At 37.6% G+C, this 26380-nt stretch overlaps 1 protein-coding gene across 1 annotated transcript in view; it reads right to left on the bottom strand.

The window, feature by feature from the left end:
- Positions 1–26042, bottom strand: part of RAD51C (RAD51 paralog C) — a 35397-nt gene extending 9355 nt beyond the window's left edge. The window contains exons 1-7 of the mRNA XM_081218676.1: positions 25874–26042; positions 23732–23990; positions 22989–23155; positions 21384–21517; positions 9023–9154; positions 2360–2426; positions 1563–1623 (exon numbers count right to left, since the gene is read on the bottom strand). Coding sequence (XP_081074802.1) covers positions 1563–1623; positions 2360–2426; positions 9023–9154; positions 21384–21517; positions 22989–23155; positions 23732–23990; positions 25874–25991 — 938 coding nt within the window. The 5' untranslated portion in view covers positions 25992–26042. The remainder of the gene's footprint in view (positions 1–1562; positions 1624–2359; positions 2427–9022; positions 9155–21383; positions 21518–22988; positions 23156–23731; positions 23991–25873) is intronic.
- Positions 26043–26380: the final 338 nt, after the last annotated feature.

Genomic DNA, 26380 nt, shown 5'->3' with positions numbered 1-26380 from the left:
TCCCCTAAATCTATCTATTCAATGTCGGTGTTCTACGTCACTCTCTAATTTCTTGGGAAAGATTAGCAAGAAGCTGAAGTCATAAAAAGGTTAACTCTTAAGAAAGCATGATTTTCTGATCTCATGGGTGCCTAACCAATGGTAACTTCTAGAATTTGACAAAGGCAGCAAACTTCTCCTTCTGACGAATGCATAAGAAGATGAAAGAAACATCTTTCTCTGCTCCTATTATTTTTCTCACTTCTTAGATGTATTCTATTAGTGAGTATGTAACACTAGAAATAATAGTGGAAGACTACTACTATATACTAGCTCAAGGGGAACTTCTCATAACATTTAAAAAGTGGGATGTGCTTTCCAGAAACCTAAATCTGGGAAAATATAAGCGATATGTTCAAAAGACTCTCATCTGGAGACCTGCTGCCAAATCTTTACAGTAGGGTTTGTTGCTGAGAGAAGAATTGCTTTTGTGAGTCCAGTACACGACGACTTGTTTACAGAATGGGAGGGATGGGAGTTGAATGTAAAGCACTGTGTATTATGGGGAAAAAAAGTTACCTGAGGTCTTTGGAAATGCCAGCTTTAAAAGAGACACAAACCGCATGAACTAGTTATAAAAGATGTATACAAATATAATAGGGTCAGCTATGAGCTCAGGGTCAGTAAAACCTAACTTGGTCAGGCTTGATGTTTTTCACTTTTTCACTTTGTACAAGAATGAAGAAATGCAGAAAAAGAAATAGATAGCGTCTCTGACCAGACCCAGGATGTATTGAAGCAATCCTTTTGTCCATTTTTGCCCACATGCTGTCTCAATTTCCCCATTTTATTGGAGTATTTCCAAACCAAGTTCTCTAGGGTATACCAATTAACTTCAAAGCAGAGATGTTGGCATAAATCTGACATTTCTAGAAGTACAGAATAAAAGACTCCACGGCTTTCAAATGCCTATTTTAAAAAAATGAAAGGTGGTTTGTTCACTGGCTCAGCAGCTGTAAAAACAAAGGTTTCATGCTGCCACAGTTTTATTTTAAAGAACAATACTTGTGAAAGGCAAGTAAGTAACTGGATAATAAAAGTAGGACAGGAAAATATAAAAGAAAACAAAAACAGACACAATTTCATACAGGAAATATAGTAACAAACTAAGAAAAACCATCCTATTTTCCACATAAATTAGTCCTAAAGCTAATCTCAAAAGTTTTCCTTTTGTCCTGATTTTACTCTTCTTTCGATCCCTTCCAGGAACACAGAGTACCTACCTCCTTCTGCATGGTTAATAAATGGTACTTGACTTCAAAGAGCTTTAGAAGGTAGCATTCTTTGGCCACCTACTCATTTCAGGAGCACCCCATCATTTAAATATTCCAAAGAATTTCCTAGGTAGTTAAATGTGCAGTATAACAACATGTTTCTATGTTTGCTCTAGGTAATGAAGGCAACAAAAGCTTTAGTTCATGGGGCACTGTAGATCTCGTCCACTGGACTAGCTCTAAGAAACAGATAAATGTTCAGTGTAATTAACCCAATACTCAGAATTATTAACTTATTTCTATACTGACCTTCGCTTCTGGTCCCAATGAAAGATTAGTCGTATTGTAGCAGCATGCCCCCAACTTTCCCCTGAGGGAAAAAGAACATGGTAACTAAGTTATAAGTCTCTCAGAATGCCTCTGACCAAATACAGTTGTACTTTACTTAATTTAACATAACGAAAGTATATTTGGTTTCAAAAAACCGGGTACATGGGTAACATCCTGAGATTAATAGATTTTCACCTATCTGTGGAAATACTGCAGATCATTATCACTATCCTCTACTTGCTTTTAGAAAACTTTATAGTTTGAGTCAACATGTTTGTCAATCTTGCTTATCATCAGGCTTACTAATGTATTTCAGACCACCAGAAGAAAAGCAAAAGCTCTGACAATATTCTTAAAGATTTTAGTATACATAAACCTTGAAGCACTGTGTTCTAACAAAGCCACGAGTAAGGTTAGGAAGAGTCATAAGCCTATTCATTACAGTTTGATTTGTATTTAAATGGATTCACCACTTCTCCTGCCTAAGACTGTGCGCTTTCTGAGGGAGTCATCTTATGAATATTTATGTCATCTTATGAATATTTATATGCTAAGTACCTGACACAAGAGTTGCCAGAGAGTAGATGCTCAATAAATGTTAAACAACTGAAAGGATGAGTCAGTATCTAAAGGCACTGTGCTCCACGCTAAGATTTATCAGTGAATAAGACAGTCTTCTCTACTTTCATGGAGCTTACAGTATTCAACAAGCATCAAATGAAAGAGGTAGAAAAAAATGTATTTAACTAAAAATGTTTATTTGATTAATTGCCTACCCAGTGCAGGAACCAGCAAGGCCTGATTTTTATCGATCTTTGTTGTCATCTGATTGGTTAAAATTACCTACAAAAGCAAAATGTGAGAAAATTAGGTGAGTCTCTTCTCAAATTTATCAAGTAAATAGTCACGTGATTTTAGTATTCTGAATATAATCTAATTTAAAGAAAGATATATGTAGGTAATGAAAACTTTTCTGATATATTTTTTAGATATTACCCATAAAAATGAGTAAAATTATCTGAATACATGATTCTACTGAATATAAAACATTTTTTAACAGACTAGAACAAAGAAGTTCTTATTGTGATAATGGAAGAAAGAAAATATAGTAGATAATACATAAAGGTCTAAAGAGACCATGTGTAAAAACTTCGTAACTAGGAGCACAGGAAACATGGGAGTCTGTGTTCTTTACCACTGTTGCCTCTCTAGAATATATTTATTCAAAGGAATATAAAATCCTTAATAAATAACTCAATGTTTATACTTTTAGGGGAGAAACAGTACTACCATTTACGATTTTACAGAAAAAAAAAACTGAGGCAAAGAATTATGAGAAGAGATCTAAAATCATAAAGAGAGCACAGTATAAGTAGAAGAACTGGGAAAAAATAAAACCCAGTAACAGATCAACTGACCCAAAAATTATGACTATGCTAGTCTGCTGGTAATAGAGATATAGGTGTTGCCTTACTCACAGATGCCCTCAAGGCTAAAAATATTGCTAATTCTTTTGGATTAAATAATGGCCTATAGAAAAGGTTCCATGTTTAGAAAGATAGTAATTTTATTTTATTTACTTATTCTTTGGCCGCACCGCATGGCATGCGGGATCTTAGTTCCTCAACCAGGGATCGAATCCGTGCCCCCTGCAGGGGAAGCACGGAGTCTTAACCACTGGACCTCCAGGGAAGTCCCGAAAGATAGTAATTTTAGAGTAGAAAAAAAGAAAGTGTATCAGGCTAACTTAATACAGTAAAAGTCAGATTATCTGGCACCTTCTCATCTAAAATTCTCCAGAAATGGTTATTTTAAATATTGTTCCAATATAGATCTTCCCTCCAGAAATAAGACAGATACTACTCCAAGCTGAAACTGATAAAGAACTTTTAAGAAAAGCAATGAGAAAAGATACCTACTCTAAAAAAGTCATCTATTTCCTAAGAAAACTGAAAAGAAAAGGCTGTTTGGCTGTCCCCACCACAGTGGTCAACACCCTAAAGTTTCTGTTTATCTATGAAGGAGAAATCTGTGATCCATCTAGATCTCAGTCAGGCACAAACTGGATGACAGCACCCCCTCCTGGGTCCTCTCCCCTTAAGTGCCACAGTGGTTTTCCCATGTGTTACCTTATTCCAGGTATCTTAGAACAAGCTAAGCAGGAATTTAAATTGGTAATTCACTAAAATATATGTCTTACTGGCATCCACAACATGTTGAATAATACTCTTTACACACTATCAAGTGTTTAATCTTTAGCAACTGGGATATTTACTTACACCAACACTTTTTGGTTAAAGGTGCACTATTCAATTCTGCAGCCATGAGCCACATATAGCTTTTTAAAACTAAATTAATTAAAACTAGAAATTCACTTCCTCTGCAGCATTAGCCACATTTCAAGTGCTCAACACCCATGGAACTACTATATCAGACTGAGCATTTTCATCTTTTTTTTTTTGGCTGCATTGGGTCTTTGTTGCTGTGCTCAGGCTTTCTCTAGTTGCGGCGAGCGGGGGCTACTCCTCATTGCGGTAGGTGGGCTTCTCATTGCGGTGGCTTGTCCTGTTGCAGAGCACAGGCTCTAGGTGCGCAGGCTTCAGTAGTTGGGGCACGTGGGCTCAGCAGTTGTGGCTCGTGGGCTCTAGAGCACAGGCTCAGTAGTTGTGGCGCACAGGCTTAGTTGCTCCATGACATGTGGGATTTTCTCAGGCCAGGGATCAAACCCGTGTACCCTGCATTGGCAGGTGGATTCTAAACCACTGTGTCACCAGGGAAGTCCTGAGCATTTTCTTCTTTGCAGAAAGTTCTATCAGACAGCATTGGTTTAGAGAATATTACACATCTTACACATGATCCATTACACATCTTGAGGAAATTGTAAATAGACATTACTGGCTTACCAGTTGTTCAACATCCCAAAATCAGAATTTGCATTGTTAGCATCTACTTATAATTAACAGTATTTCTGCAAAAATGTTGGGTTTACCATGACATAAATGAAAATTACTGTGTGATTATTCCAAGCTCCTAAAGAATGAGTCTTGGGAGTTTCCTAGTGGACTAGTGGATAGGATTATCGGCTTTCACTGCCATGACCTGGGGTTCAATCCCTGGTCAGGGAATTGAGATCCCGCAAGCTGCGCAGCACGGCCAAATAAATTAAAAAAGAATGGGTCTTAAAATAGTGAAGTGGGGACTTCCCTGGTGGCGCAGTGGTTAAGAATCTGCATGCCAATGCAGGGGACAAGGGTTCGAGCCCTGGTCTGGGAAGATCCCACATGCCACGGAGCAACTAGGCCCCTGTGCCACAACTACTGAGCCCACACGCCTAGAGCCGGAGCTCCACAACGGGAGAAGCCACCGCAATGAGAAGCCCACGCACAGCAACGCAACTAGAGAAAGTCCGCGCGCAGCAACAAAGACCCAACGTAGCCAAAAATAAATTAATTAATTAATTTAAAAAAATAGTGAAGTAATAATCACTTTAAAATTATAAACCTCACTGCTTTAAAAATACTTCTGTGGGCTTCCCTGGTGGCACAGTGGTTTAGAGTCTGCCTGCCGATGCAGGGGACACAGGTTCGTGCCCCGGTCCGGGAAGATCCCACATGCAGCGGAGTGGCTGGGCCCGTGAGCCATGGATGCTGAGCCTGCGCGTCTGGAGCCTGTGCTCCACAACAGGAGAGGCCACGACAGTGAGAGGCCCACGTACCGCAAAAAAAAAAAAAAAAAAAAAAAAGCCAGACATAAAAGACCACATATTGTATGATTCTATTTATATAATATATCCAAAAAGACAAATCCATAGAGACAGAAAGCAGACTAGTGGTTGTTAGTGGCTGAAGGGAGGGTGCAGTGGGGAATGATGGTTAATGGGTAAGGGAGTTCTTTTTGGGGTGATGGAAATGTTCTAAAATTAGCTAGCTGTGATGGTTGCACAACTCTGCAAATATACTAAAAAGCACTGAACTATGATTTAAAAGGGTTAATTTTATGCTATGTTAATTATATCTAGTAGAGCTGTTAAATTTTTTTCTGATAAAAATCAAATAAATGCATCTCTAAAAGGACTCTCTCCATATCAGTCTGCAAAGACTTAAAAGACTCAAAGTTGGTAAAGAAGTGGGAAAACAACAATTCTCATGCATGTTATACACATGAAATTAATATATTGTAAATCAAAATATCTCAAAAAAAATCTATCTTCTATTTTAGAAAAAAAGTATAATTGGAATCTAATCAAGAGGAAACATCACAGAAACCCAAAATTGTAACTTTTTTTTTTTTGCCACACCACGTGGCATGTGGAATCTTAGTTCCCCGACCAGGGATTGAACCCGTGCCCCTGCATTGGGAGCATGGAGTCTTAACCACTGGACGGCCAGGGAAGTCCCCACAGAAACCCAAAATTAAGAGATAATCTCTAAAATCACTGGCTTCTATTCTTCAATACAGCAATGTCACAAAAACAAAGAAAGGCAACTAAAGAGATACAACATCTAAAGGCAATACGCGATTCCAGTTGGCAAAAAGAATGGGAAAAATTTGCTGTGAAGGACATCATTGGGATAATTGACAGAACAGGAATATGGATTATATATTAAAGTTCTGTATCAATATTAAATTTCCTACATTTGATAACTATACTGTGTACACATATGAGAATATTCTTGTTCTTAGGAAATACACACTGAATATTCTCAGATAAAAGGATATGATATATGCAACTCTTTTCAAAGTGTTCAGAAAAGTATATACATAAACTGTGTGTGTGTTTGTGTATGTATAGAAAGAGAGTGGGGAAACAGAATAAGAATGAAAAAGCAAACCTTGGGAAAGGTTATATGGGAATTCTTTATACATTCAAATCAACAAAATAAATAAAATTTTATCTTTTCCCCACTGAACTAAAAAAAAAAAAAGATTCCCATTCATTGTTGTAGAGAATATACTTTGGAATACGCTTTCTGAGGGCAATTTGATAATATATTACAAAAGGTTTAAAAATAGAGATATCTCACTGGCTTAAAACTTTCAGAAATAACTGGACACACAGACAAAGAAGCATATATAAAGTTGTTGACTCCAGTGTTTTACATGGTGAAACACTGGAGCCAACTTTAAAGACAATCAATAGAGAGAGAGGTGGTTAAAAAACTATGCCACAACCATACAGTAGAATACTATATAGATGTTAAGGTAAGGTACATTTATAAAGTAGTATGTATGGGAAGAGGTTCATAGTATATTAAGTGAAAAACAAAAAACTGCTTTGCTTGATTGATTTTAATATGATTTCACTTAAAAAATATGTTTATGTTTGTACAGAATAAGTTTGGAAAAATATATACAACAAACAACAATAATCATCTCTGGGTAATAGATAATATAATTGCTTACTTTCTACACTTTCGATTGCTTAAAACTTTTTTTACAGCAAGCAAATATAACTTAAAATTGTAAAATGTACTTATTAGCAAAGGTCATATATGCTTCTACAGATGCTAACTGGGAAATTAAAAATCAAGCAAAGAAGAATTTATAAACTAAGAAGAGAAAGTATGCACTCAACCCACAAAGTCCTACCTCTAGAAGTAGCTACTGTAAATGTTTTGGTCCTTTCAGATCTTTTTCTTCATATGTATAAATATAAATGCACATATATAACTTCTGTCTTCTTCAAAAATTGGGATCACAGGGCTTCCCTGGTGGCGCAGTGGTTGAGAGTCCACCTTCCGATGCAGGGGACATGGGTTCGTGCCCCGGTCCGGGAAGATCCCACATGCCACGGAGTGGCTAGGCCCGTAAGCCATGGCCACTGAGCCTGTGCGTCCGGAGCCTGTGCTCCGCAACGGGAGAGGTCACAACAGTGAGAGGCCCGTGTACCGCAAAAAAAAAAAAGAAATTGGGATCACACTAAATATATTATTATGTAAGTTGAATTTTTTCACTTACTCATATATCTGGATATAACTTCTTCCATGTTAGTGCATGTATATTTACATTACTCTTCTTAAACACTGCATAGTATTCCATGTTGTTATTTAGATTACTTTTTTTTTTTGGCTGAGCCATGCAGCACAGCTTGCAGGATATCAGTTCCCCAATCAGGGATTGAACCCAGGCCATGGCAGTGAAAGCCTGGAATCTTAACCACTAGACCACCAGGGAACTCCCTAGATTACTTTTTTAATCAGAAAAGATGAAACTATTTCTGTTAAAAAACAAAAACCTAAGGAACTATGCAACCCATTAGCCTTGAGTGCCCCCTACTGGGGACTCTTCACTGATATTAACAGAATGCTAAATTACAAATTAATGCCAAGAAATAATTCAAAGACAGGACACTATGTTTTCAGCATATGGCAAAAAAAATCTAAAAACCCAAAAGAAAAAATGTATGTTTTGAAATGATTTTATTGAGGAGTTACTTACATATGATGTATTACAACCTTGTGCAAAGGACTCTAATTGGCGGTGAAGACAAGAAAATCAAGGTAAGCAGTTTGATCTTCTCCCATCTCCCTCCCAGACAAGTGTGTATATTTGTGTCAGTGGTAGGATGAGGTTTCAAAGAGAGAAGTGAAAACAGGCAATAAAAAAAAGTTTTTACCTCACTCCTTTTTTTGTTTGTTTTTGTTTTGGGTTTTTTTTGGCCACAACACACAGCACGCAGGCTCTCAGTTCCCCAACCAGGGATTGAATTCACACCCACTGCAGTGGAAGCACAGAGTCCTAACCACTGGACCACCAGGGAATCCCCTACCTCACTCCTTTTATCTCTTTACTTCTGAACTTATCTTTACGTCTCTCCTCACACTACAAATCTAGAAGCGTTAGCTCCACCTCTAAACATCTAGGTTGTTTACACTATGTAATTTTTCTATCCATCTTTGTCTGTGATTATACACTATGTAATAATCAAAGACTCAAGAGTAAAAGAAAAATGGGGATGTTGGAAGAGCTTACCTGAAAAACATCAAATATGTTACAAAGAAAACAATGCAATTATCAAAGATGGCATTTCTTTATCAAAATCCATTTTTATAATATGGCATCTTGATTATGCTTTTTATTTGCCAGGAAAACTGATATACAACACTTATGACTGGATTTAATATTTTTTATAGAAACCAAACCAAAACAAAACTACATTCAGAACTGTATATCTATATTATTTGCTTTTAGTCAAGCAAATTCTATATTTGCTATTTCTAGACTGTAACATTTTATTTTTTTACTTTTATTTATTTATTTATGTTTGGTCGTGCTGTGTGGCATGCGGGATCTTAGTTCCCTGACCAGGGATCAAATCTGTGCCCCTGACAGTGGAAGCATGAAATCCTAACCACTAGACTGCCAGGGAATTCCCTAGACTTTAACATTTTATATAATCTTGACTTTATAATAAAACTCCCTTTAGTAGTAATACTTACAGCTAATCTGTGGTTATTTGCAAGGCTGATCATCTGCTGCGCTAGGCCATTTAGTAATCGAGTACGAAGGGATAGGTCATCTAGGTCATGACGAAAAGGAAAAGCAATACCATCCACTATCACTAATCGAACCTAAATAAAGAAGAGATAATGATATTAGGTTTGGTATTTAAAATAAAATAATAAATGGCAACCAAAAAGCAGAGTCCACCACAGAAAAAAAAACCAAAAAACCTTAAAATCCAGGGTTCTATTTCCAACTCTCCAAAGGCTTCATTTTGGTCAGGTATAAATCTGTTAAATGCTTTCTGCACTAGTCACCAAAAGTTAAAATGTACTCTGGTTTGATAATTTATCATCTTAAAAAAGTAATTCAACAAAAGAAAAAGGAGCAATTATAATTTTCTTGCAATTTGCCACTACACCCAGTCTTTACAAAGGTGTACTGATGAAAAGCACTTTTGAAATCTTAGCAAATCCAATTTCTCAACTAAATGTCAATTTTACCTTCAGGGTTCTTTCTATATTGAAAAAAAAAAGCTCAAATATTAAATTATAAAACCTTTTTCAAAAGCTTAATTTTTGATATACTTTTTCTTCTTAATTTAAAACATACTATAGGGCAACTAACCATTACAGAATCTGTCATAATATAGAGTTCAGGAAGAGGCAGGTTTGTCTTGAATTCTAATCAAGAAAGTTCACTTACAGATGATAAACATTTTCATGACAGTTTCATTACTAATCTGATCTAAATAATGGCTCCTATGGTGAAGTTAGTGTAATATATAACCTAAGATCCAAAAACAAACAGAATCTGGAAACTAATCTAAATGTAAACAAACAAAATACTATAAGATTATATATATTTTTTCTACCTAATAAGGACTAAGCTAAAGAACAAGCTTTTGTGAAGCACTGTCTTAGTAAGACATTTTTATATCTTTTATTCATTCCTTCATTCAACAAATATTTATTGACATCTACTATATGTTAGTCACTGTTCCAGGCATTGGGGAACAAGAAATAAGATCCCTGTTCTCTTGGAGCTTATGTTCTAGTGAAGTAAGGGACAATTAATGTGCAAACAAATATATGAATAAGATAATTTCTTTTTTTTTTACTCAATGAATTACAAGTTTATTATAAAAGGATATAACTCAGTGCCATAGGATCCAGCTATCCCACTCCTGGGCATATATCTGGAGAAAACTATAATTCAAAAGATACATGCACCCCAACGTTCATAGCAGCACTATTCACAGTAGCCAAGACACGGAAGCAACCTAAATGTCCATCAACAGATGAAGGGATAAAGAAACTGTGGTATATATACACAATGGAATACTACGCAGCCATAAAGACGAATGAAATAACGCTGTGTGCAGCAACATGGATGGACTTAGAGATTATCGTACTAAGTGAAGTAAGTCAGAAAGAGAAACACAAATACATATGATATCACTTACCTGTGGAATCTAAAATATGACACAAGTGAACTTATTTACAAAACAGAAACAGACTCACAGACATAGAAAACAAACTTATGGTTACTAAAGAGGAAAGGGGATGGGAGAGGGATAAATTAGGAGTTTGGGATTAGCAGGTACAAACTACTATATATAAAACAGATAAACAACAAGGTCCTATTGTATAGAACAGGGAACTATATTCAATAGCCTGTGATAAATTAGTACAATGGAAAAAAAATGAAAAAGAATACATGTATATATGTATAACCAAATCACTTTGCTGTATACCAGAAACACAACATTGTAAATCAACTACACTTCAATTAAAAAAAAAAAAAAGAAGGATATAACTCAGGAACAGCCAGATGGAAGAGATGCATAGAGAAGGTATGGGGAAGGGACACGGAGCTCCCATGTTCTCTCCGAGAGCCATTCTCCTAGCACCGCAACGGGTGCACCAACTCAGAAGCTCTGAATAAGATAATTTCTGATGATGATAGGAGCAAAAAGGAAACTAACACTGGGTGAAGTGACAAAGAATAAGTAGGTGACGGGGTAGAGGGAAGCTAACTTAGACTAGATGTAAGGCAGGCATCCGTGAGGACTCAACAGAACTGAGCCCTGGATAAGAACCTCTAGGAGGGAAAGACAACCCACGTACCAGGATGAGGAAGGGCAAAAAAGCCCTAAGACACCAACAAGTTTGGCATGTTTAAAGGGTCAGAAAAAAAGTAGTGAGGGGGAACGGTAGGAAATTACATCAGAAAGAATCAGTGGTGTGCTGAGGCCAAATCCTACAAGCTCCTGAGCCAAGTGCTAAAGTTTTAGAAATTTTACAAATCCATTATTAAATACAGTCATTAGTAAAATTAAACTATATATATTAAAATATGGATAATAAATACTGAAAACTCATTCCTACTACATTTTACTATTATCTGTGCTTTTAAGGTTATTTACATCTATTTTACCTTTATAGTGGAAACATTACATAATGATGTGCATTGTTTCTTCTCCACTCCATGTCCAATGACATCATACATGAAATCAGCCATGATAGGAGTATTTTCGGGTTTTTTTTTTTTTTTTTTTTTGTGGTACACGGGCCTCTCACTGTTGTGGCCTCTCCCGTTACGGAGCACAGGCTCCGGACGCGTGGGCCCAGAGGCCATGGCTCACGGGCCCAGCTGCTCCATGGCATGTGGGATCTTCCCAGACCGGGGCACGAACCCGTGTCCCCTGCATTGGCAGGCGGACTCTCAACCACTGCGCCACCAGGGAAGCCCGATAGGAGTATTTTCTACATGGAAATCAGCAAGCAAATCAGCTACAGATCAGGACTTGATTTGTTTTGCTGGTTATCTACACTTTTAATAAAGCGATGGGGAAAAATGTCATAATCAGATTGACCTTACAAATGTGTTGTGTCTATAGAGAACAGACTTGTGGTTGCCAAGGGGGAGGGGGGTGAAGGAGGGAAGCATCACTTTGCTGTACCGCAGAAATTAACAAGACATTATACATCACCAATACTTCAATAAAATTTTTTTAAGTGTTCTATCTGTATCCATTGCATTATGAACTACACACAAAATTGAGGAAATATGCTTCTACTTTTGGAAAATGAATCCAATAACTAGGAATGATCATTAACTCAAATCAAAAGAAGAAAAATACTCCACAGGAAAACACTATATAATTGCAAGTTTTGGTCCTAGGGTATTTGCAAGGAGTCCCAAATACCTAGGGCATCCAAGGACCTCTCTGCTCAAACCAGAGGAGCTATACAGCCTAACCTATAATGGAAAAATAGAAAGAGGCTGTCTTCCTCTCTACAGTACAGATTTTATTGAAAGTGGCTGAATTACAAAGGTCTGGACGTTCTGTTAAGTGGTAACTGTCACACTCATGGCTTTTCTCCAAGTTTAGGGAGCAAGCTCCTGAATATGCTCTGGTAAGTTTCCTTGGTCTCTCAAAAGGCAGATTATACCGAATGATAGAAAGTCGATGAAGTAGAGTTTGAGTGGGTAGAATAAAACAAGCATTGTCAAACAAACAACCAAAAACCAAAAACCAAGCACTGTCATTCAACTCATAAAAGCTGAAATTAAAAAGTCACCAACATGGGAGCTTCCCTGGTGGCGCAGTGGTTGAGAGTCCGCCTGCCGATGCAGGGGACGCAGGTTCGTGCCCCGGTCTGGGAAGATCCCACATGCCGCGGAGCGGCTGGGTCCGTGAGCCATGGCCGCTGAGCCTGCGCGTCCGGAGCCTGTGCTCCACAACGGGAGAGGCCACCACAGTGAGAGGCCCGCGTACCGCAAAAAAAAAAAAAAAAAAAGTCACCAACATGGGACTTCTCTTGCAGTCCAGTAGTTAAGACTTCACCTTCCAATGCAGGGGGTGCAGGTTCGATCCCTGGTTGGGAAGCTAAGATCCCACATGCCTCGTGGCCAAAAAACCAAAATATAAAACAGAAGCAATGTTGAAACAAATTCAATAAAGACTTTAAAAGTGATACATATCAGGGACTTCCCTGGTGGTGCAGTGCTTAAAAATCTGCCTGCCAATGCAGGGGACACGGGTTCAAGCGCTGGTCTGGGAAGATCCCACATGCCACGGAGTAACTAAGCCCCTGTGCCACAACTACTGAGCCTGTGCTCTAGAGACCCAGAGCCACAACTACTGAGTCCACCTGCCACAACTACTGAAGCCTGCGCATCTACAGCCTGTGCTCCCCAACAAGAGAAGCCACCACAACAAGAAGCCCACACACCGCAACGAAGAGTAGCCCCCACTCGCTGCAACTAGAGAAAGCCCACATGCAGCAATGAAGACTCAACGCAGCCATAAATAAGAAAAATCTTTTAAAAAATGAGAAAAGAACCATTTAAATAAATAAATAAAATAAAATAAAAATGGTCCACATCAAGAAAAAAAATCTTTAAAAAAAAAGTTACCAGCTTGAATTTTTATTTTGGTCGTGCCCTGTGGCTTGTAGGAAACTTAGCTCCCCTCGACCAGGGATCAAACTCATGCCCACTGCAGTGGAAGTGCAGAGTCCTAACCACTGGAAAGGAATTCCCTCCAACGTGAATTTTTTAAAATAAAAATTAGGAATCCAAGAGAGTTTTAAACTCTTTATGTTTCAGAAACATTTTGTGTAGTGTAATTCCCTTCTGCCAGCAGTTCTTTCCTTTGTGCAACTAACAAAGAAGAAATTCTGGGTAAATGGACCATGGGATGACTCCATTTGATATTCCTTGTTTTCTTACTATTCACTGACACTAAGAGTGGTTTATTAGAGATATGAGGTCTTTCCCATATCACAGATAAATTGTTCAGTGTTGAAAAATGAAAAAACTGAGGATGTATCAAAATACTGTAATGTTAGCAAAATAACCATATTTTCCATTTTCACAAAATAAGGCTCAATAAAGACCCCATAAAGAAAGAATATAAGAACATAAAAATTGTGAGAAGCACTTAAGAACGTACTTCCTGTCACAACCAGTCATCTAGATATCTGGTCTCTTTTACCTCTTAGGGAAAAATCCTGATGTAAACAAAATGCAAGAATATTCTGTAATAGTCAACCTTATGGTCCATATTTTGAGGAAAATACCGAAATTTATTTATTTATTTATGGCCACACCGCATGGCTTGTGGGGTTTTAGTTCCCTGACCAGGGATCGAACTCAGGCCCTTGGCAGTGAGAGCACAGAGGCCTAACTACTGGACCACCAGGGAATTCCCCAGAAAATAATTTATAACTAGAAATAAATGGTAACTAGAGCTCATCAATGAATTTGGTAAAGTTGCAGGATACAAAATTAATACACAGAAATCTGTTGCATTTCTATACACTAACAACAAAAGATCAGAAAGAGAAATTAAGGAAACAATCCCATTTACCACTGCATTGAAAAGAATAAAATACCTAAGAATAAACCTACCTAAGGAGGCAAAAAACCTGTACTCTAAAAACTGTAAGACACTAATGAAAGAAATCAAAGATGACACAAACAGATGGAAAGATATACCATGTGCTTAAATTGCGAGAATCAATATTGTCAAAATGACTACACTAACTAAGGTAATCTACAGATTCAATGCAATCCCTATCAAATTACTAATGGCATTTTTCACAGATCTAGAACAAAAAAATTTTAATTTATATGGAAACACAAAAGACCCCAAATACCCAAAGCAATCTTGAGAAAGAAAAATGGAGCTGGAGGAATCAGGCTCCCTAACTTCAGGCTCTACTATAAAGCTACAGTAATCAAAACAGTATGGTACTGGCACAAAAACAGAAACAGATCAATATGAAACAGGATAGAAAGCCCAGAGATAAATCCACACACATATGGTCACCTAATCTTTGACAAAGGAGGCAAGAATGTACAATGGAGAAAAGACAGTCTCTTCAGTAAGTGGTGCTGGGAAAACTGGACAGCTACATGAAAAAGAATGAACACCATACACAAAAATAAACTCAAAATGGATTAAAGACCTAAATGTAAGGCCAGACACTATCAAATTCTTAGAGGAAAACATAGGCAGAACACTCTTTGACATAAATCGCAGCAAGATCTTTTTTGACCCACTTCCTAGAGTAACGAAAATAAAAAAATAAACAAATGGGACCTAATGAAACTTAAAAGCTTTTCCACAGCAAAGTAAACCATAAACAAGACAAAAAGACAACCCTCAGAATGGGAGAAAATATTTGCAAATGAAGCAACTGACAAAGGATTAATCTCCAAAATTTACAAGCAGCTCACGCAGCTCAGTATCAAAAAAACAAACAACCCAATCAAAAAATGGGCAGAAGACCTAAACAGACATTTCTCCAAAGAAGACATACAGATGGCCAACAAACACATGAAAAGATACTCAACATCGCTAATTATTAGAGAAATGCAAATCAAAACTACAGTGAGTTATCACCTCACACCAGTCAGAATGGCCATCATCGAAATATCTACAAACAGGGCTTCCCTGGTGGCGCAGTGGTTGAGAGTCTGCCTGCTGATGCAGGGGACAGGGGTTCATGCCCCGGTCCGGGAAGATCCCACATGCCGCGGAGCGGCTGGGCCCATGAGCCATGGCTGCTGAGCCTGCACGTCCGGAGCCTGTGCTCCGCAATGGGAGAGGCCACAACAGTGAGAGGCCCACGTACCGCAAAAAAAAAAAAAAAAAAAAAAAAAAATCTACAAACAATAAATGCTGGAGAGGGTGTGGAGAAAAGGGAACGCTCCTACACTGTTGGTGGGAATGTAAATTGTTACAGGCACTATGGAGAACAATATGGAGGTTCCTCAAAAAACTAAAAATAGAGCTACCATATGATCCAGCAATTGCACTCCTGGGCATAAATCTGGAGAAAACCAAAATTCGAAAAGATATTTACATGCACCAAATGTTCATTGGAGCAGTATTTACAATAACCAGGACATGGAAGCAACCTAAATATCCATCAACAGATGAATGGATAAAGAAGATGTGGTACATATATACAATGGAATATTATTCAGCCATAAAAAGAATCAAATAATGCCATTTGCAGCAACATGAATAGACCTAAAGATTACCATACTAAATAAGCCAGACAAATATCATATGGTATCACTTATATGTGAAATCTAAAAAATGATGCAAACAAACTTATTTACAAAACAGAAACAGAATCACAGACTTAGAAAACAAACTTATGGTTACCAAAGGGGAAAGGTGGGAGGAGAGGGATAAATTACGAGGTTGGGAAGAAAAAAAGGAAAAACCGAAATGGTAAAAATTCATCAAACTCCTCAACAACAACAAAAACACAGGAAGCTAATCAATTCAGCAAAAAAATACACCGCTGTTATTTCACTTTCATCATGCGTGTTAATGTAAGCAAAAATATCAACCAGCGTTTATGTTAAAACAGTACCTGTTCCTCAGTGATGGGAGCAATTTCTTTGCTGAATTGGACAGCCATCAAGTGCTTATTGGTAGCTTAATTTTGTCAAATAATGGCATAGGTCAGATATGGATAAATAAGTTTAGCAAAATTCAAATTGATGAAAACCTCATACATTGGTGGTGGGAATGTAAAACGGTTCAGCAACTGTGAAAAACAGTTTTGCAAGGCCTCAAAAAGTTAAACATAGAATTACGATATGATCCAGCAATTTTGCTCCTAGGTATATACCCAAAAGCATTAAAAATTGGTACAAGGGCTTCCCTGGTGGCGCAGTGGTTGAGAGTCCGCCTGCCAATGCAGGGGACACAGGTTCGTGCCCCGGTCTGGGAAGATCCCACATGCCGCAGAGCGGCTAGGCCCGTGAGCCATGGCTGCTGAGCCTGCGCGTCCGGAGCCTGTGCTCTGCAAGGGGAGAGGCCACAACAGTGAGAGGCCCGCCTACCGCAAAAAAAAAAAAAAAAAAAAAAAAAAATTGGTACAAAAACAAATATGTGTATACACATTTCATAGCAGCACAATTCATAAAAATCAAGAGATGGAATCAGTCTGAATGCCCATCAACAAAATATTATTCAGCCATAGAAAGGAATGAAGTTCTGACACATGCTACAAAGTGGATGAACACTGAACATGTTACGCTAAGTGGAAAAAGACAGACAAAAAAAGTCACATATCACATGATTCCATTCATATGCAATATCCAGAGTAGGTAAATCCATAGAGACAAAAACAGATTGGTGGTTGCCAGGGGCTTTGTAGGGAGGGAGGAATAGGGAGCAACTCCTTAATGGGGACAAGTTTCCTCTTAAGGTGACAAAAACATTTTGGAACTAGATACAGGTAGTGGTTGTACAACATTGTGAATGTACGAACTGCACTGAATTGCTCACTTTAAAATGCTGAATTTTATTACGTGAATTTAACCTCAATAAAAAATCAAATCAACAAAAGCTTTCTGTAAGACTCAACTGGTTATACAGAATTTACAATAAAGAATACTATACATTTTATTACTTACAAATTGTGTGTTATACATCCTTTATATAAGGAACTTTATAACAAACTTATGTATGTATATATGTGCATATATTCTTTTCCTGGAAAGTCAGTCATTAAACATTTACCAGCATACCAATGGAGAGATAGGAAGACTCAGATCATAGATATATTTATTTAGTGGTTCTCAAAGGCCAGAAGGCAGTGGGATGACATATTCAAATTGCTGAAAGGAAAAAACTGACAACAAAGAATTGTATATCTAGCAAAAGTATTCCTCAAAAATGAAGCAGCAATTAAGAGACTCCCAGATAAATAAAAACAAAGTTCATCACTAGTAGACCTATTGTACAAGAAATGCTACGAAGAGCCCTTCAAGGTGAAATGAAAAGACAGTGGACAGTACAGTAACTCAAATCCACACACAGAAATAAACAGCTGTAAATGTAACTATATAAATAAACCTAAAAAGTCAGCATTAATGTATCTTTAGTTTGTAACACCTTATTTTCTGATATGCTTTAAAAGATAACTGTATAAAACAATAACTAAAAATCTATGGTAATCGGCACACAATGTATAAAGACATAATGTGTGACAATAACAACATAAAGAGTGTTAAAAGTAGCCATATAGCAGCAAGGTTTTTGTATATTGTTGAAACTAAATAGGTACTAGTTCAAACTATACTGCTATGAATTAAGATGTTAATTGTAATCCCCAGGGCAACTAATAACTAAAAAATATATAGTAAAAGAAACAAGGGAATCAAAATGGTATACTAGAAAATAACTATCTAATAAAAAAAAAGAAGGCAGTAATGGAGAAATTGAGAAATAAGGTATAAGACATATAGAAAAAAAATAGCAAAATGGCATAAGTACCTCCCTACGAGCAAGCATGTTAAATGTAAAAGAATTAAACTCTCCAATTAAAAGGCAGAGATTGGTAGAATGGATTTAAAAAATGACCCAACTGTAGGCTTTCTACAAGAAACTCACTTTAAGTCCAAAGATACATATAAGTTAGGTGTGAAAGGATGGAAAAAGATATTCCCTGCAAACAGTAACCAAAGAGAGCTGGAGTGGCCAGACAAAAGAGACTTTAAGACAAATACTGTTACAAGAGACAAAGAAGGACACTATAATAATAAAAGGGTCAGTCCATTAAGAAGATATAACAATTATAGGGAATTCCCTGGCGGTGCAGTGGTTAGGACTCAGTGTTTTCACTGCCGTGGCCTGGGTTCAATTCCTGGTCAGGGAACTAAGATCCCGAAAGCCAAAAAAAATACAAAAAGAAGATATAACAATTATAAATATAAAGAGACCTAACAACAAAGCCCTAAAATATATAAAGCAAAAACTGATAAAATTAAAGAAAGAGGACTTCCCTGGTGGCACAGTGGCTAAGAATCCACCTGCCAATGCAGGGGACATGGGTTTGAGCTCTGGTTGGGGAAGATCCCACATGCCTTGGAGCAACTAAGCTTGTGCGCCACATCTACTGAGCCTGTGCTCTAGAGCCCACGAGCCAAAACTACTGAAGCCCGCGTGCCTAGAGCCTGTGCTCCTCAACACGAGAAGCCACCGCAATGAGAAGCCCACGCACCTCAAAGAAGAGTAGCCCCCGCTTGCTGCAACTAGAGAAGGCCTGCGTGCAGCAAAGGAGACCCAACGCAGCCAAAAATTAATTAATTAATAATTTTTAAAAATAAAATTTTTTTAAAAATCAAAGAAAGAAACAAGACAGTTCTACAGTAATAATTGGCAATTTCAAACAGCCCATATTCAATGATGGATATAACTGGACAAAAGATAAACAAGGAAAGAAAAGACTTAACAACACTATAAATCAACAAGAATTAGCAGATATATACATACAACACTCCACTCAACAGCAACCTACACATTCTTCTCAAGTGCACATGGAACGTCCTCCTGCATAGACCAGATGTTAGGTCACAAAATAAGTCTCAAATTTATAAAGATGGAATCATATAAAGTTATCTTCTCTGACCAGAATGGAATAAAATTAGAAACCAACAAAAGGACATTTGAAAAATGCACAAATATGTGGAAATCAAACAACACACTTTTTTTTTTTTTTTTGCGGTACGCAGGCCTCTCACTGTTGTGGCCTCTCCCGTTGAGGAGCACAGGCTCCAGACATGCAGGCTCAGCAGCAATGGCTCATGGGCCCAGCCGCTCTGCGGCATGCGGGATCTTCCCGGACCAGGGCACAAACCCGTGTCCCCTGTATCGGCAGGTGGACTCTCAACCACTGCGCCACCAGGGAAACCCAACATACTCTTAAATAAACAAAGAGTCAAAGAACTCAAAATGGAAATTGGAATGTACTTAAAGATAAATGAATATTAAAAAATAATATACCAAAATTTATGGGATACAGTAAAAGCAGTGCTCAGAGGAAAATGTATAGCTCTAAACAACTATATTAAAAAAAAAAGAGGGAATTTCCTGGCAGTCCAGCAGTTAGGACTGCACACTCTCATTGCCAAGGGCCTGGATTCAATCCCTGGTTGGGGAACTAAGATTCCACAAGCCACATGGTGCAGCAAATAAATAAATAAATGTTTTTTAAAAAGGAAATAAAGATCTCAAACCAATATCCTAAAATTCTACTTTAAAGAACCAGAAAAAGAAGAGCAAATTAATCCCAAATAAAGTAGAAGAAAGTAATGAAAATTAAAGTGAAAATAATCAAAATAGACAAGAGACAAACAACTGGAAAAATCTCTGAAATCAAACGTTGATTCTTTGAGGGACTTCCCTGGTGGTGCAGTGGTTAAGAATCTGACTGCCAGTTCAGGGGACACAGGTTCAAGCCCTAGTCTGGGAAGATCCCATATGCCGTGGAGCAACTAAGCCCGGGTGCCACAACTACTGAGCCTGCATGCCACAACTACTGAAGCCCATGCGCCTAGAGCCCATGCTCCGCAGCAAGAGGAGCCAGCGCGATGAGAAGCCCACGCACCGCAACAAAGAGTAGCCCCTGCTCGCCACAACTAGAGAAAGCCTGTGCGTGGCTACGAAGGACCCAACGCAGCCAAAAATAAAATTAATTAATTAATTAGTTTTTAAAAAAAGAGAGAGATTTTTTTAAAAAAGAAAAAGAAAAAAAGTTGATTCTTTGAAAAGATCAACAAAATTGACAAGCCTTTAACTAAGGTGACTAAGAAAAAGAGAGAAGGTGCAAATCACTCCCGTCAGGAATGAAAGTAGGGACATTACTACCAATCTTATAGAAATAAAAAGCAAAGAGAACATAATGAACATTCGTATGCCAAAAAATTAGATAACCTAGATGAAACGGACAAACTCACTGAAAGACACAAACTACCAAAACTGACTGAAGACACCGAAAATCTGAATAGATTTATAACAAGAGATTGGATCAGTAATCAAAAGCCTTTCAACAAAGAAAAAATCAGGGCCAGACGGCTTCACCAGTGAATTCTATAAAATGTTTAAAGAATTTACACCAATTCTTCTCAAAGTGTTCTGAAAAGTAGAGAAGGGAACTTCCTAACTCATTTTATGAAGCCAATATTACACTGATACCAAAGCCAGACAAAGACATCACCAGCAAAGAAAACCACAGACCAATTACAGATGCAAAAATCCTCAACAAAATGCTAGGAAACTGAATCTTGTAGTATATTAAAAGGATTTTATATCATGACCAAGCGGGATTTATCCTAGGAGTGCAAAGGTGGATTAATATGAAAATCAATCAATGAAACATACCAGATTAATAGAATGATGGGTGAAAAAGGCCACATAATCGTCTCAATTGATTCAGAAAAAGCATCTGACAAAACCCAACACCTTTCATGATAAAAACCATCAACTAATTAGGAATAAAAGAGAGCCTCCTCAACCTGATAAAGATGGAGCCATACCTTTGAGTGTTCTGAAAGGAAGTCTGGAAGCAGATAAGCTTGTGCCAGTAGCTCTGTGTAGTCACGACAACGAAAATAATAAATATGGGAAAGAATATTTTCAAGAGTGAAATCCTGCAAAGCTTTTGGGTGCTCTGAAATAAACAACAAAACAATTTTAAAATAGTTTTACCTGTCATTTCACAAACTATCATTTCATAATTCCTGACCTCTTATTTTCACCTTTTCCACTGTTTCCTTACATACTAGACTATCTAGAAATTGTTTAGACACATACACAACTAGAGTTTTAACGTCTATCTTTTCATATTTCTAGTTATTGGCTTCCATTGAATAGAAGTAACACAATGGAATTTCTTTCTTTTTTTTTCATAAGACTCCAAATTAAAAGTTAAAAGGAAAAATGTTGAAAAGAAGCATATTTTTCCCTTAAATGCCATAGTATAATTTGATATTTAAGTAGAAACAATGATATAAAATAAAATTCTCTCCTTAGATTTGTTTTTTTTTAAATAACCAGATTGGTTCTGGACATATTTCAGAGAGAAACAAGTTAAAAATCATTGCATTTAAAAACGTACTTGAGTTTTAACGCTGAAAGAAAAACCAAGAAATTAAATTTCAGAAAATATTGCCTATTACAAATATACATTTAACCAGTTCATTTTTAACCAAAAACAGCTTAATCACACACCACTCATTAAAAACTATATTCCAGGGCTACATCCACAATATTTACAAGATCTTAAGACACTATTACAAATTACACCTGTGACATGGATAGCTTACAGGACTTTCAATAGATATACTGGTCATTGGTTAAAAAGGACACCTATTACTACAATGAAAATAAAAATATTCAGCTGATTATATTCATTTAAAGGGAATACAAACATCTTAGGAAAAGCATTATATTTTTTAACATTTCTAGAGAAAAGAATAAGGACTGCACATCCAAAAATAAAATACAATAAAGCAAAAGAAAACAGTCAAACCAGAAACCATTTAATTTTATGAGTAACTGAAGGACAAGAACTTGAAACAAATTACCTTAAAAAAAACTTTTTTAATCTAACACTTTATTTCCACATAATAAGTGCAGAAAAACTTCCCAACACTTTTAACAATACAATTAACATAGTCGTGAAGTCAATTACGACGTACTACTCAGAGTCACATAACGTCAATCAGCCTGATTTTCCAAACATTTCCAGACATGATTTTTCAAGGCCACCCTTGGTTTTTGGCAAAACCAGTATCAAAGTCAATATACACTGAACGCATTGACACAACATTTAATACTTACAGTAAGGTGTCCAGTAACATTAGCTAACACCTGGCAGGCCAGAGCATGATGATTTGAAGTCATACATTGAAATACAGGTTTTGTCCCAGAGCTCCTGCAGTAAAAAGTGAGGGCCATAAAAGGGGAAGAAAAGGCCAGCCCAGGTGTGGCATTTCTCAATTTGTAAGAGAAGTATGAGAGTTTAATACTAGTGCACGGTGAAGTCATTAAGCTTCACGTTCCAAATGGTCTCTTGCTTGAGATGGATACAAATGAAAATTACTTTTATTATACAGAAAAAAGAGCACTTGCTAACTTACCTTCTCCCATATGTGTTCCTGCTATAAGCTGCAGGTGTTGAATGCAGGCATTAGCAAGGTCTACCACTCTATCAACCATAAAACTCCCCTCTGTATCAATAAAAACTGCTTCACCTTCCACTCCTCCAAAACATTCTGGTATCTGCACATCTACTGCCAACTGCATACTGTCAAGAGAAAGAACTGAAATGACCAAGTCATTATCATGATGATCTAAGGCAGTGTTTTTCAAACTCCAGATCACAACCCATTAGATACCACTAAATATTTTATAGGTATAAATATACTCTGCAAAGTAAGAGAGATGGTTGACTCTCCACAGCTCCAAACATACGTGAATCAACTGATGAATGGATTAGGGGGAGCGTGTGCCTATAAAACCACAATTAAGGACTCTTTAGTGGTTTTTAGGCTTCTGGGAATGGAACCCTTTATTATACAAAAATCTACTTTCAAACATTTGGCTTTCAAATATATTCTCAGGAATTAATTCTATAATAAAGTAGAAGACTGCTTGTTGACCCCACTGACCACACTATACTGTTGCAAAAGAAACACTTTTTAATATCAAAATAATTGTATCAATTTATCAAGATGGGGTGCTGAAGTAAGGCAAATGTTGATTTGTTTGATGCACACAAAATTAAGAGCACATACATGCCTTTTTTGGTCTCCTAACTGTATACCCACAACACAATACTCTGTTAGTTACATAAATGTAAGAGGGGAACATTTTATTTTACCATAATTGTGTTTTTCCAACACCTGGTGCACCACAAATTTCTGTTGTTTTGGTTAAGGGTATGCCACCCCCAAGAATATTATCTAGTGCGGAACAGAAGGTAATTATGGAACTCTGGGTATGCTCCTGCTCAAGAAGTTCCAGTGCTGTGCACTTCTTGCCTGACTCAGCTGTACCAGAATAACTTGTTTTATTTGTGAGACATTCTCTTCTTATAATTTGCAGAGTTTCTAAGGCTTCCTCTTTAGATATCCCAACTTCTGAAAGTAAGAAACAGAAACAAAAACATCTGATTTTAGAAATTTAAAAGTCATATGTTATTGAGTTGTCTTCATTAATTTTAATTTTTAAATAACAAGAATGATGCCAAGAGTAGAGAAACATAAAAATGTAACATTCGATTAACTATTTAATATTTCAAGTTAACAAAGGCATTTATCTATGTTTTCTTAGTCTTCACATACTTAAAAGATTTATCTATTACCTCAGAAACAGAATTCAGAAACTTAAACCTCTAAAGCATTTTTGAGTACCTACAAGAGTATCTATCTCAGAAGGTAGAAATGAAAATGTCCTTTTTTTTCCCCTTTTGGTCCTTTTACTACCTCTTTGGTCTTTTACTATCTCTTTTGGTCTTATGAAGCCATAATAAACTTGCTCTCATAAGGTATACAAATTATTTTTTAGAAAAGAATGAAAATGGCCTCTTTAACTGCCTAAAACAAGACGCAGATTTAAGAAGTGCATGTGCATGTATTATTCATGAAAACATTGGAATGAAAAATTCATGGATCACTGCCAACTATTTAATAAGAAAAATTATTTGATGCACCAATAGCTTAAACAATACACTTATGCTTCCTCAACTATACAATTTCATTCCTGACAACATGGCCTAAGAAGTAAAATGGAAATTACAAAACAAGCTGCTTATGGAAGAAATAATGGAGAGGATATCACTTATGAGTTTGATATATCAGTGCTTGATCGGGTAAGGATATGAACTATAAATTTGGTGCTAACAAAAGACATTAATGGTGCTAAGGAAATGAAAATTACATCCAATTTAAGAGCCTTAACTCGTCTGATTACTTAGGTTTGTCATTCCTGACTGCACCACTTACTATGTAGTTACTATGCAGGGGCAAGTTACTTCTTTATGCCTCAGACTTTTCTTCTACAAAATGGGAATGAAACAACACACATAAAAACCTTGGTAGAACACTAAGCCCATCCAAAATGCTTAATAATTGTTAGCTACTATTATCATTCAGATTCTCTCATTTCTTTTTTGTAAAACCAACCTGTTGAAAGAAAATGAGCCCATCAAACTTTGGGGGATACAGTCTTTGGCATAAGACTTAAGACAAATAGTTAACGTTGGGTCTACAACATTTGTTCTTGAGTGGAGAGTTGAAACCTTATTTTCCATCGTTAAGGGCAATGACTTAAAATTCTGTTCTATCTTAATAACACAGTTCCGGGCATACTGTAGTGTTATGTGCACAGTGAGGGTGACTGCAGACAGCTTCATCTTTGTGTACCTCAGAAGGAAGTGGTTCCCACCAACATATAATCTACAGTGTTCTGGAATGTGAGTTTTTGGGTTTTTTCGGTGAATTACATTAAGAGAAGCGATGTCTTCTTTCTACTGCTTTCTCCAGGTTCGGGGGATTCTACTCCCTTTGTCACTCTTAATTTATCTCATCCTACCGCGAACAGTGCATTTCTTAAATTTAATCCCTGCCCCTTGGATTTTGTAACAGCGAAAATTAGACCGCCTGTCTGGATTTCAATCCTGCCTCCACAACTTCCTAGCCCACTCATAATGAAAAGTTACTTAGCCTCCCAAGCATCAGTTCCTTCATCTATATACTGAACATAACAGTCCACGTTAAAAGGGTTCTTTTGAGTATAAATGAGATAATCCTCAGAGGCTTCAGCAGCCACTGGCAGAGAAAGCAACTGGTGAATGTTTCCAAGACCACAGTTCTAACCATTGAAACCACACTTAAGTGGAGTCAATGAGCTGTTTCACGGTGTAAACGCGGCAGTGGGCGGCGGCAGAATCTGGCCGAGAACGGGGATGGAGGCGGCCCCGATAGCGGCCAGAGTGCCTCAGCTTGTAATGGGAGTCCGTTACCTTTGCTGAGCTCGGAGGGTTTCACCTCTAGGAGTTCCTCAGCAGTCTGGAAACCTGCAGACACCAGCTTCACCCGCACCGCTGGGGATAGGGGCAAACTCACTAAATCCCGCTGCATTTCAAAGCCGAACACCTACGCTCGCAGTTGCACAGACGCAGAAGCGGCCAAGCCCGCGCACGCGCACCCGCCGCGCCACGTGACGTCAGACGTAAGGCGGAAGGGTGGGGTCCGCGGCGTGGCTGCACGCGGCCTTGGGCTTTGGGGCTCTGCGGCTCTGTGGCTGTGCGGAAGTCTGGTCATTCTTACATATGTTTCCCCGTTTCCATCGTGATTCTTCCAAATCCCATTTAAAGTTTGCACATCAAACGTACATCCTGACAATAAAAAGATGGATGGAGACCGCAGGATGCAAAGCCAGGCCCAGTGGGTCTTACCACATTTCCTCACCTCCACCCTGACCTGTTGGATGGAGGCCTCAGGGTTGTTAGTAGGAATGATCTCCCTGA

Source organism: Mesoplodon bidens (genome assembly GCF_964165515.1).
Source record: "Mesoplodon bidens genome assembly, chromosome: 19".
Taxonomy (NCBI): domain Eukaryota; kingdom Metazoa; phylum Chordata; class Mammalia; order Artiodactyla; family Ziphiidae; genus Mesoplodon; species Mesoplodon bidens.
This window is presented reverse-complemented; position numbering and strand designations above follow the sequence as displayed.